The following is a 13,724-nucleotide window of genomic DNA, read 5'->3' on the forward strand; positions in this document are numbered from 1 at the left end:
CAGTCATCTTTTCCTACCACTTATCCTGTTTCCCTTTGGACATTTTAGGGGTGGGGTTGGATACCTTGTCACCTTCCACCTCTAATAAGTCCACATCTGCAACTGTGACAGGGTCTTTCTCCTCAGACCTAGATGCATTTAGAGGAGCCTAGATCTCCAGGGTCTTTGTCTGCTATGGCAGATAATACCTGGGAGATGGTTTGTGGTGTGTTCCCCACAGAATGAGGGCAAGCCCAGAAAGAGGAGAGGAGTTCCTATCCTGTTTTGGGGAAAGAAAGAATTATGGATGGTGTCACTAGTTGCTCTTTTATACTGGTAACGTACTGATATCCCATAATCAGAGATATCTGTATGGCCAAGAAGGAGAGAGCACAAAGCTCTGATAGTTGGGGCAGATGTTGGGCCTTATGTGGCAGAAGTCCCAGTAGTTATTGACTGCATTGATGGTCCTACCCAAACATCATCTTATATGGCACGTTTCTTAGAGTTGTACTTTTTTGCTACTAATCACTTTGATTATTGTTTATGAAGAAGACCTTTGAATTAGTAACAAATAATTTTATCTGAATGTAAAAAGAGAGAAAAATTATTCATGTGGAACTACAGAAGTGCTGTCAGTGAGGTAAGTCTTGTCATATGGGCTTTCTTAGCTTGTAAGCATGGTGTTCCAGTGCATTTGTTGTAGTTGTCCTGTGCCAGATCTACTTATGCTGATTTTGACATCGGAGAATGTACAAGACCAGGCTGGGAAGGTTGGTATAATGATTAAGGTTTTTACTCTACAGACAAAAGATGCAGGGTTTGATTCTTACATGGGGTAACTGGCTAGGCTTAAAATAGCCCACAGGAGCAGTTAGCCTACTTATGAACCTATAACCTACATCACCAAAATCAAAGTCATCTGTAAAGTCCAAGTAGAACATGTCTGCAGTTAACACCATCCTTCCCTTTAATCAAATCATAAAAATAGATTAGGTTTTAGTGACAACTCTTTTTGGTTATGAATCCATGTTTGCTGTTGCTCTAGATTTACGGTCCTCTAGAAGAGCTGCCATCATTTAATTTTTTTCTCAGGATTCTATCCATAGCTTTCCCTTTCACTGTTAAGCTGGCAAGTATGCCAGTTCCTGGGTTTTTCCTTCCTCTGTCCCTTAAGGGTTACCGTTGCTGCCATCTTCCATTCTTTGGGCACTTATGCACTGGTTTAGTATTTTGTAAGACCTGTTTAGGGTGTCTGCCTTCACGTTGGCCTGATTTCTGAAGAACGTAATCTGTCTGGTCTTTTGAGCCCCATCCTCCCTTAGGGCAGTCTGTTCCCTGTCAAGTTATCTCACTTTGTTTTGATTTTTGGCCAATGTTTTGCTCCCTTCCCAGGACAACACCTTCCCTGCCCTTTCCTTTGTGAGAAGTGTGGTGAAGTATTCATTTATTATGCCTGCTTTGCACTTAATTTACCTAGTAGAGGCTTCAACATTTTGATGGTTTATAATAATTAACTTAATGTTGCTCTGTAATTGAAAAAAAAATAGAGCTGAAGCTAAAGAAATCATTTTTTTTCAGCTGCTGGGCAGAAAGGAGTTCAAGTCCCTGTAACTCAAACCAACTCAACCTAATGAGCCACCAGAGAAGGTCATCTCACGTGGAGTGGAGCTGTGGTACATTATGCTGCTATTGATCAAATGTGTCCATCACTGTTGGTTCTCTGTTTTTTTTAAGACATCCAAACCCCGAAGACTGGAATGAGGACCTCGAGTGATGCACCTGGATTTTATCCAAGGAACAAGTAGATCCGAAGTCAGGCTTCCGAATTCAGAATTTCACCTCAAATGGCATGCAGAAAATATGGCTTTTGTGCCTTTATTCTTTTTTGGATATACTTTTTTTTGTAATTTACAGTGGCCCCTGTGAGGCCTTCATTTTGTGTCTTTTCATTTGCACTGATGGTAGTATATGTGTCGAAGCAGTGACCTTTGATTTAGTGCAGTCCTGCCATCAAGCCTTGGTTGATAATATGTATAAATGTGAAAAGCAATACTGTACCATCAGACTTCAGTGTGAAGGTTACACTTAAAAGACAAAATCTTATCTCCTTACCTTTTTTTAAGGATGGGTATGAGTGTGTTAAACCATGTGTTTCTTTAACCATGTTTCATGACAGTGAAAAGCTTGAATATGAATGCAATAAAGAATGCCAGTACTACTTTATGCATCTAGTTGAGTGTTGAATAGCTGTTTACTTCAGTACTGTATCAACATGTAATTTTCTTGTATTTTTGTGAGTAATCATCTTTGTTCTTAATGTTAGTCTCACTTGTTCTATTTCTACATTATGGAGATTACTTGATTGTCACTCAATGTATTCCAGCACTGTGCTTCAGCAGACTTTCTCTTTAACTTTGAATTTGTGTGTCACAGAATTTGAGAGCTGAAGAAGAACCTGTAAGATTCCTAGCAATGTGAAGAACCAAAAAATCACTGAACAAATACTTTTCGAGCAAACCTAAGAAATAGAGAGAAAAGTGTTTAGATTCACTCCTGGAATAATGCCCCATGCCCCGTATGGACAGGGGCAGTCTGTAAAATACTCGAAGCATAGGCACAGACCTAAGCCATCCTGTAGGTAAAATCTAGGTAATAATAGCTAGGCTTGCAAGTGCTGTTAAACTGTTAGCTAAGTAATCTCCTGTGAACCTTTGATCATGTAATCTATCATCCATCAAAATGTACTTTTTTTTTCTTTTGCAGAGTAGTTGTGTATCTGATGTTGTTTTTTCCATCTGTTCCTCAATTGTCTTGGATTCTGCTACAACCACTTCAAGCTTTGGATCCAAGTGCTCAGGCTACTCACCCTCCCAATAATCCCTGTGAATAGAATGAGCTACCTCAGATCTCATTTGCCATTTGAAAATCTACAACGGGTCTTGGTACACAGGAGAGTCTACTTTAAAACTTTTGATGATTTCTTCTCTTATATGAGTAATTCCTGTTTTCTTCTTTCTGTATAGTTATATTCATTGATATCTGTAGTTTTTGTAATTTCCCTTCCCCTTCCATTTTATTACTAATTTTCTTTTTATAGTTGTAGTAATGTCTCTCTCCCACTTTCTCATTATCATAAAATAAAAGTCTTTATCAATATTTTTCCTTAGGTACTTTTATCTTTTCTACATCTTTGTTAGACAAGCCTTCTTGTTTTAAAAAGTGCATAGCTTATCCTCACAATCTACCAAACTTCAATGTTCATGAATAATTTGTTTGCCGTCTTGGGCCCTCTCACCTAGAGGCAGCATGTTCCTTTTGTGACTCCTTTGGGCAAAGAGCTCTGAGTGAGAGGAGGAACAAACTTATGTTGAAGAGTCTTCTTCAACCATCAGGAAAAAGGCTTTCTCCTGTTTCAGGGAAATTAGTAACTTCTACTCCTTTGCCTTCTTCCTGCTCCTCAAAAAAGGGAGAGAGACATAAAGAGAAAAGGACAATTCCAACTCTTCAAAAAATGGGGGTCACCAGATTTGATGACTTTAACTCTGGCCCCCTCAGCTAAAATATGTAAGCCCATATAGTCAGAACTGGTTTTGGATCTGATAATCGTTGGATCCACTATGCCACCAAGATTTTCCTCGGAACCTGTGAATCCAAGACTCTGGTCACTGATTCTTCAGGATAGACCCTGATGTCTTTCCAGGCTGCCTTCCTCAACTTCTTCACTAAGGTCAGTCATATCCACTCGGTACCTCATGAGAGCAAATGTGGACAGGATGATGAGGCATTTCCTTCACACCCATATTCAGTTGGTGGTTCTCCCAGCACTGATCACTGTCTGATCCAGGAGACATGTCTTTCTCTGTAGATCTTGATAGCTCTTCCTCCGATCCACCCACTAGGATTGGAGCCCTTGGATCCATCTTTAACCCAAGGCAGGTCTGCATCAGAGCCAAGGTTGCATTCTTCCACGACTCCAATGAGTTTATTAATAAAGTCCACTCCGGCAAGCTCAGAGCCTCTTAGCCAGACTCAAGTTGGTTGGGATCAGTCTAAATCTTCATATCCCTTTCTCCCATTAGGAGCATTGGCTGTGGATAGTTCAGCTCCGGCATCAGCCTCTGATCAGAGTTTGATGTCCAGGGATTTTGGCTGCAGAGGCGGATCCATCTTGAGCTCAGCGTTTGAGGCTTTTAGGAGAGTCCTTTCCCAGCTGTGAGGTCCCCATGCTTGGGTAGTAATCAGAGAGCTTAAATCCTCACCACTGATACTGGAGAGGGACATTCACTTGGAATGCAAATGAATACACTCAGTATTTCCAGATGCAGACATCTCTGCATCAAGCACAGTTTCACTTAAGAGCTCACAGAGAATACGCTCACTCCTGGGGCTGGTTCCTCTCTAGCTGTTAAGACCCCCAGTAAGACTCCCCACTGGCACAGCTTGGAGTCAAGTCCTTAGCAGGGGTTCCAAGCAAACTCTTTCCACACCCTCTCTGTGAAACTAGTGATGGTTTTCGTGTTTCACTGTTGCAGTCATTACGTTTGGGTTATCTGCCTGCAGGTAGCCCTCAGCCAGCCTGAATATCAAAGTCTTGGATTCCTGCGTCGGATGCTCTCTCTTCTTCCATGACCTCAGGTCGTCAGGGGTATAAAACATGCAGCCGACACCATTACATCCATCTTTCTTGCCACTCTGTTCCCGAAGCAGAAGCAGTTTGCAAGTGCTAGTCGGCCGACACTGAAATTTTCGTTTTCGAGTTTCAGAACCGAAGTCTTCAAAAAATTCAAGTACCTCGTTGGGGATCCTTTTTCTTGCTCTTAACCGATGTCAGTTAAAGTTAACAATTGTCTTACCTGTGGAAAGCAAGTACCTCATAAAGATTTTCATTCGTACTGCATTCCTTGCTTAGGCCCAGACCACAACGTCCCTCACTGTCTGTTTTGTACCTTATTCAACCTCAACTAATTCGCCGTCTGTCTATTTTTGCAGCAAATTATTTTGGTACTCTGTATAGCTATCCAGAAATGGCTTCGGTAAGCCACCCGACTACTGACATTCCCGAAAAAACGTAAGACCGCATAGGTCCAAAACTGCCGACGACACTTCCGTTAAGCTAGTCGCCAGTTCGCCGGTACTCAGTGAGTTGCTTTCACAGTCCCTGATACCCGCTACTTCAGATTTGCAGGCCTCTACTGAGACCCGTTCGGAGTCCGGTATGCCACGAGATGCTTCTTCGACTATGGAACTTGTGGATGTCTCTACCTTGGATGGGTCCAGAGCCGCTGTATAGGCACTGGCTTCTGAGGGTGTATTCAGGCCTACAGACTTGCATTTTAAACCAACGCCATCTTCTTCATCCACGCCTAAAACCCGACCCATGCCTAGAAAACCGATGTCCAAACCGCATGGTCAGGCCCATATGCCTAAAAAACAAATGCTTAGAATGGCTGAAGACCTTATTACTTTAATTAGGGGAAGCCAGCCTTCCCCCTCTAAGAGACCTAGAACTGATCTTCCTTCTGATTCTTCTGATCAGGATTCTTATATTTCTGTGTCTTCTGTTTACCAGGATTTGCCCTTATCTACCTATGAGGATTCTGATGCAGAGGATTCCCATTCCCTCTGTTTCCTCTCCAGAAGATTTCTCTTTTGGTGAAACCTTGCACACTCTTGGGGAGCATTTCTGCTGGAAAGCCAGGATTACTCTGACTCCAAAAAGAAGCTTAGTGAATTCTTACTCCTTCCTCAACACAGGCTTTTAGCTATCCCTCCTGTTCTGGACATTGTAGATGATGCCTTCTTGGAATCAAGCCTTTCCGCAGACACTTTACCTCCAGCTCCCAGAAAACCTGACAGGTATTACAGAGTACCTGACTCTCATAAGTTCCTCTTCAAGAATCCTAGTGCAGATCCAGAGACCATTTCCAAAGGACCAAAGGGCATTAAGGCTACTGCTGCCAAAAATCCTACCCCTTCTGATAGAGATGCTAGAACCCTGGACAGATGGGGTAAGAAGGTATACACTTTTGCTACTTTGGCCATTAGGGCTTTAAATTGCCATTTTCGTATGTTAAAGTACCAGCAGCATGTTATGGGATTACTTAAACAGAAAATGATGTTGATACCTGACTCTGCTGAACACAAAAGATTACAGGATTTAATGCATTCTGCTGAGCAAGTTGGTAAATATACTTTGCCATGTGGTTTTGACTCTTTAGAAGCATCTTGCAGGGATGCTTGGCTTAAGGAGCAAAACTTGCCAGATCATGTCAAAACTAAATTGCTGGATGCTCCCTTAAACCAAAACCGCCTGTTTGGCAACAAAGCAGAAGTAGCCCTCCGAAAGATGGAGGAAAAAGCTAAGTCTGTGCAAACTGTTAAAGATTTCCTGCAAGTACAGCCTCCCAGATTTAGTAGGTATTGGCCTTCAAAGAATTGGTCCTTTCCAGACTCTTCCAGGCCTTCTCAGTCCAAACCCAGGAACAGCAGACCACCTAGGTTACAGGCCTAAACAGTGCGGGGCTCCCACTTCCAAAGCAGGAAGTAGTAAGACACCCCCCTACAGAAAAATGTCACAATGACTTAACCTTAACCCTTCCAAGCCCTGCTCAACTGCCTGCTCCCCTAGGAAGAAAGCTCGCCCTGCATTGCAAAAAACTGGGAATTCATTACCCAGGACAAAGGGGTTTTAAATATAGTTTTCCAAAGATACAGATTCCACTTCCACACCCTACCAACCCCAAACAGTTGGCCAGACCTACCCCCAAATCAGTGGGCAAACGCTCAACAGCAGGTTCTCTCTCTTCTAAGTATCAGGGCTATTCAACTTGTCCCAACAGAAAAAAGGGGACAAGGTTTTTATCCAAGACTTTTCCTGGTACCCAGAAAAGACAGCTCCTGGCGTCCTATCCTGGACTTCTCTATTCTAAACACCTTTTTGGTAATCCCAAAATTCAAAATGCTAACACTTCAACAGCTGCTTCCTGTGCTAGGTGCAAAGATGCCTGGTTGGCAACCTTAGACATAAAGGAAGCTTACCTGCACATTCCAATAAGGGAGTCTTGCAGGAAAGCTACACTTCAGGGCAGGTTCCACGCACTATCAGCTCTCTGCACTTCCCTTTGGCTCATCTACTGCGCCCAGGGTATTCACAAAGTGTCTAGCTCCAGCCATTGCATTTTGCAGGCAGAGAAATATTCAAATATACCCATACGTGGACGATTGTCAGATTCAGGCAGAAAGCCACGACTTGCTATTAAAACATCTGACATTCGTAAAGAAACTTCTAACCTAACTGGGGTACACCATAAACGAAAAGAAATCTCTCATAATACCCTGCCAAGAGATTGTATTCCTGGGAGCAAGCTTGAACACAACTTCCCAGATGGCTTCTCACGCCAGAGAAACAAGGGTATTTGACAACCTACTTCAAACTACTGGCCACAAAGACCCAGCTATCTGCAAGGAAAATTCTGCGTACCCTGGGGTTCATGGCTGGCCTCTTGCATTCCACTAATTCCATATACAAGACTGCATATGAGGAAACTACAATGGTATCTAAAAAGCCTATGGTGTCAACATTCTCCAGGCCTGGAATCAATGATTCCTATCATTCCATGAATAAAGACAGAGTTCCTTTGGTGGGCAGAGGCCTGCCACCACAACAAGGGGCTCCCTTTCACTCTACCCCCTGCCACCCAAACCCTAAAAACAGATTCATCAGACTATGCATGGGAGGCTCACTTGGCAGGGCAGTGTATTCAGGGCAAATGGAACCTGAGTCAGATGCACCTGCATATCAACCAAAAAGAAATGTTAGCTGTACAGAATTCCCTGACAGCCTTCAAAGACAACATCCTTCCAGGACAATTATTGATAAAGACGGACAATACCACAGTTATGTGGTACATAAACAAGCAGGGAGGAACCCACTCATACCCTCTCTGCAGACTAGCCATGGCTCTATGGAACACAGCCTTGAGCTACCAAGTGCACCTACAAGCTCAATTCCAGCCAGGCATGCTAAATTCACTGGCAGACCTAAGCAGAAATCTCATGGACCCACACGAATGGAAATTGGAACCAAAAATATTCAACCTCTTGAGGAACAAATGGGGGACTCCAGAGATAGACCTGTTTGCCTCCCCTCAGAACTACCACTTGGACAAATTCTGCACAAGGACTTCCCACATTCAAGCTTGGAAAGTAGATGCCCTGTCCTTTACCTGGGAAAGCCTCTCCCCTTTCCCCCTTCCTCTCCTCTCTCAAGTTCTGCTAAAGATCAAACAGGACAAACCAAGGACAGTACTGATTGCACCAGACTGGCCTCACCAGCACTGGTACCCCCTCTTGCGCAATATGGTACTGCTGGAGCCATAGCACCTACCTCAGACACCTTCCTTGCTGTCCCAGCAGGCGGGCCATATTCTGCACCCTCAGCTTCAAGCACTGAACCTTGCAGACTGGCGAATTCCTTCAGCTCTCCAATAGCATCCCTCAGTGAGCAGGTGCTAGATGTCATTCTGGAAGCAAGGAGGCCTAGTACTAGAAAATCTTGTGCTGAAAAATGGAAAAGATACTGTTCCTGGAGCCAGACTCGGGATGGGCACACCGGTGCCCAGCTTACCTCATATTCTTCAGTACTTAACATAAATTCTCCACAAGGGCCTATTCTTCTCTTCAATTAAAATTCATGTCTCTGCCATTTCAGCACATTGTAATGCTGAACCTCCCCTGTTTTCTCACCCCCTGATAAAGCAATTCCTCAGAGGGGCTAAAAATTTAAGACCCCACAGGTGAGCCCCTACTCCAGCCTGGGACCTTAACTTTGTATTGGAAAGGCTCACTCTCCCCCCTTTTGAGCCAGCTGCAACTGCAGAGTTGAAATTCCTTTCTTGGAAAACAGCCTTCCTTCTAGCCATCACTTCAGCAAGAAGTGTCTGAATTACACTCCCTCATAGCAGTGGAGCCCTTCATTATATTCCATGCAGACAGCGTTTCCCTCAGGACCAATCCTTCCTTTATGGCCAAGGTGGTGTCTATTGTGGCCCTTAATCAGTCCATTCATTTGCCTACTTTTTTCTGTAATCCACAAAACAAAGGAGAACGAATACTAGACTCCTTGGACGTGCACAGACAACTTAGATTTTATTTGGACAGGACTAAGCCTCTCAGAAAATCTGAACAGCAGCTAGTTGGCTTTGCTGCAGGGGCAGAGGGGAAGGCCATTTCAAAGCAAACCATTTCTAAATGGATAGCCCATTGCATTCATTTCTGCTTTAAGCACCATGGAATACCTACCCCACAGGGGATAAGATCACATTCCAGCAGGTCTGCATCTACCTCTACAGCCTTTCTCAGAGGAATCCCTACCAGGAACATCCTAGAAGCTGCTACCTGGAGCTCTATATTTTTTTCAGACACAGCTCCTCGTGGTCCTGCAGAGTGCTACAAGCAGCAGAGAGACGAAAGAGACTTTAAACAGATTAAATATTTTTTCTCTGCCTTTCTACTTGCGACTGCATATTCTCACCGAAAAGCAAGTTTTTAGCTATTCTAAGATCTGAAAAAGCTTTGTTTTTGCATTTTTACTGATGTTCATCGTGTTTCACTGTTGCAGTCATCACTGTAGGGTTCTTCCTGCCAGCAGGCAGTCCTCGGTCGGCCAGAATGCCAAAGTCTGGGTCTGGCGTCGGCTGTTCAGCCATGCTCCCTGACGTCATAGCGCTAGGAGTACAAAGCTGTCAGCCGACGCCATGTTCTCCAGTCTTTCTTGCCATGCGGTGAAAGAAGTTTGCAAGTGCCAGTCGGCTGACTCCTGATATTTTTTCGTGCTTCAGTCCGAAGACTTACTTCTTCTTCTTAAAGCCAAGTACCCAGTTGGGGAAACTTTTTTTTTGCTCCAGACCGATGTCAGAAAAAGTTAATAATTGCATTTCTTGTGGGAAGCAAATACCCCATAAGGATTTCCATTCTTACTGTATTCCTTGTTTAGGCCCTGACCACGACGTAGCTAGTTGTCGGTTTTGTGCTAGATTTAACCAACGTATGATTAAGCGGAGGTACAATTTTGCTTTTCACTACCTTGGTAGGCGATTTAATTATAAAATGTCGTCGGACACGCTTCCGACTACCGGAGTTCACAAATGACGCAAGGATAAGGACAGGCCCCCGAGGTCCAAATCAGACGACATTTTACAAGCAGAGCCAGCTACAGGTTCGGCCGTCGTCAGTGAGGTGCTTTCGCAGCCCCTGTCGTCGGCCATTTCAGAACCGATTTCCGAAACGGACTCCCACAAGGAGCCAACTAGGCCTTTGAGCACTCCAGCTGCAGGACCTTCGGACAATGCTCCCTCGGATGGGTCCGGAGCCGCTGTGCAGGTACCGGCTTCCGAGGAGGTTTTCAGGCCTACACAGTTTCTGATAAAGGCAAAGCCAAAGACAAAGGCAAAGACTCCTCCTAAATCTAAGACACCAGCCCAGGCCTCTTCTGATCCGGGACCCAAATCTCAGAAACAGTTACTTAAAATGGCAGAGGACTTACTAACCATGATTAGGGATACTCATCCCCCTCCAGACAAAAGGCCAAGGCAAGAGTTGGATTATGAATCTTCTGATAAGGCATCTATTTCTTCAGTGTCTTCCTCTGAACAGGAATATACTTTCCCTCCTTATGAGGATTCTGATGCTGAGGAATCCATTCCATCAGCTTCTCCCCCTGAGGATTTTTCTTTTGGGGAAACTTTACATGACATGAGGGAACATTTTCACTAGGAAGGACAGGAGTACTCGGAATCTAAGAGAAGGCTCAGGGATTTCCTTCTTCTTCCCCAACATAGACCCCTGGCTATTCCTCCTATTCTGGATATTGTGGATGATGCCATTTCTGAGGCTAATTTAACTCCTGACTCCTTTCCTCCAGCCCCTGCTATGCCTGACAGATATTACAGGGTTCCTGACTCCCACCAGTTCCTTTACAAAAATCCTACTGCTGATCCAGAAACCATTTCTCAGGGTCCTAAGGGGGTTAAGGCTGCCTCTGCTAAAAACACTATCCCGACAGGTAAGGATTCTAGAGCTTTGGAGAGATGGGGCAAAAAAGTGTACACTTCTGCTACTTTATCTATTAGGGCTTTAAATTGTCAATTTCATATGCTAAAATATCAGCAAATTTCTACTGTCTGTTATGAAACAAAAGCTAGGTACCATTTCTGCATGTGCAGATAAGGAATTACACGATTTGATGCATGCTACTGAACAAGTGGGGAAGCGTGGTTTACATTGTGGTTTTGATGCCTTGAAGGCTTCTTGCAGGGCGGCTGCCTCTGGCACAGTCATTAGAAGGCATGCTTGGTTAAAGGAACAAAACTTACCTGATTAAGTGAAAGCAAAGTTACTGGATGCTCCTGTTCAGCATAATGTTTTGTTTGGGCCTAAAGCTGAAGAGGTGATAAAGAAAATGGAGGATAAGGCAAAATCAATGCAAACGGTTAAGGATTTCTTACAAGTTCAGCCCCCTAGATGTAGCAGAAATTGGCCAGCTAAAAATTGGTCCTTTCCCAGTTCGGACAGGCCTCAGAGGGGTAGATATAGGCGCTCCAGAGGGAGGGCCCAAGCACAGACCTCTTACAGACCTAGACAGTGGAGTGCTTCAACCCCCAGGGGTGGAGAAGGACAGACCTCAATCTTATAGAAAACAGGCTCAATGACTCCCCCTGCATGGCTCCAGGAACGTCTCTCCTGGAAGCCCCCTGTAGGAGGAAAACTCTCTCTTTTTCAACAAAATTGGACTTGCATAACCCAAGACAAGTGGGTTCTGGATGTAGTTTCAAGAGGTTACAAATTCCACTTTCATACCTTGCCAAGACCAAACGGATGGCCAGACCTACCAAAACACCAATGGTCAGAGGCATTAAACCAGGTGGGATCCCTTATGGCTATGAGGCCATAGAACTGGTTCCACAATCAGAGACGGGGCAAGGCTTTTATTCAAGGCTCTTTCTAGTTCCCAGAAAGCAAAATTCATAGAGACCCATCCCGGATCTGTCAGTCTTAAATACTTTCCTAGAGATACCAAAGTTCAAGATGCTTACTCTGCAGCAGCTCCTGCCAATGTTGAGCAAAAATGCATGGATGGTGACATTGGATTTAAAGGAGGCTTACCTACACATCCCTATCGGACAGGATTGCAGAAAATACCTCAGGTTCAAGGCCGGCTCGAAACATTACCAATTCTCTGCGCTGCCCTTTGGCTTGTCTACTGCGCCCAGGGTCTTCACCAAGTGCCTGGCACCAGTAGTAGCTTATTGCAGACTCGAGGGAATTCAAATTTACCCTTATCTGGACGACTGCCTTATTCAAGCAGACAGCAAGGATGTCTTACTCCAGCACCTGGAATTTGTCCAAAATCTTCTCAAGTACCTGGGATTCACTGTGAACATAAAAAAGTCAAATTTGACACCCACACAACAGATAACATTTCTGGGTGCTCTTCTAAACACAACAACCCAGATGGCGTTCCTGACATCCGAAAAACAACTACAGCTGGCTTCAACTTTCAAAACCTTGGCATCAATAACTCAGCTAACTGCAAGGAAATTCCTGCAGGCTTTGGGTTACATGGCGTCCTGCATCCTTCTCATACCAAATGCAAGACTACATATGAGAAAAATACAATGGTACCTAAAAAGTGTATGGTCCCAGCATTGCCACAGTCTAGACACACAGATTGCTGTCTTGCCTTGTCTACAAAAGGAATTCCATTGGTGGACCACGGCATGTCTTCACAACAAAGGGAAAGCCTTCAGTCTGCCTCCAGCCAGCCAAGTGTTAACCATGGACACCTCGGATTACGCATGGGGAGCCCACTTGCAGGGAAAAGGTCTGCAAGGTTTTTGGACAGAGGATCAGAAGCACCTACATATCAATTTAAAAGAGATGTTAGCTGTACAGAATGCCCTCTTGGCTTTCAGGGATCTTCTACAACCAGGGCAACTACTGATACGGACAGACAACATCACAGTTATGTGGTACATAAACAAGCAAGGGAGTTCACACTCCTACCCCCTTTGCAGACTAGCCATGACTCTATGGAACACAGCTCTAGCTTGCAAAGTGGATCTACAAGCTCAGTTCCTGCCAGGGAAACAAAATATTCTGGCAGACAGCCTGAGCAGGAACCTGTCAGACCCACACGAGTGGATGCTAGACACCCAAACATTCAAGATGATTACAGAAGCCTGGGGCTGCCCGGACATAGATCTATTTGCATCCCCCCTCAACCAGCAGTTACAGATTTTTTGCACAAGGACATTTCACAAACTAGCATGGAAAGTGGATGCACTATCATTCAGTTGGAGAAACCTCTCGGGAGTATGCCTTTCAGCCACTACCTCTTCTTCCGCGGGTGTTATTAAAGATCAAGCAGGACAAGCCCAAGATTATGATTTTACTGGCCCCAAATTGGCCTTGTCAATTTTGGTACTCAACACTGATGAATCTATCCCAGGAGCCTCCTTGGATTTTACCTCAGATTCCAAATCTTTTGTCCCAACACCAGGGCCAGGTTCTGCACTCTCATGTCAAAACTCTCAGCCTGGCAGCCTGGCAAATTCAGGGTCTATGATTAATCCTTTCCTACCCAAACAGGTCATGGATGTCATCTTAGAAGCCAGACGGCCTAGCACCAGAAAATCTTATACATGTAAATAGAAGAGATTTTGCACCTGGATGCATGCTCAGGA

At 44.4% G+C, this 13,724-nt stretch overlaps 1 protein-coding gene across 1 annotated transcript in view; it reads left to right on the plus strand.

Annotated features, from left to right (window-relative positions):
- LOC122798894 (prolyl hydroxylase EGLN3-like) overlaps nucleotides 1–2,205 on the plus strand; it is a 588,939-nt gene extending 586,734 nt beyond the window's left edge. Inside the window, exon 5 of the mRNA XM_044067999.1 lies at nucleotides 1,561–2,205. Within this exon, the coding sequence (XP_043923934.1) occupies nucleotides 1,561–1,613 (53 nt within the window). The 3' untranslated portion in view covers nucleotides 1,614–2,205. The remainder of the gene's footprint in view (nucleotides 1–1,560) is intronic.
- Nucleotides 2,206–13,724: the final 11,519 nt, after the last annotated feature.

The sequence above is a fragment of the Protopterus annectens genome, chromosome 1.part0 (assembly GCF_019279795.1).
Source record: "Protopterus annectens isolate FY-2018-M chromosome 1.part0, PAN1.0, whole genome shotgun sequence".
NCBI lineage: Eukaryota > Metazoa > Chordata > Ceratodontiformes > Protopteridae > Protopterus > Protopterus annectens.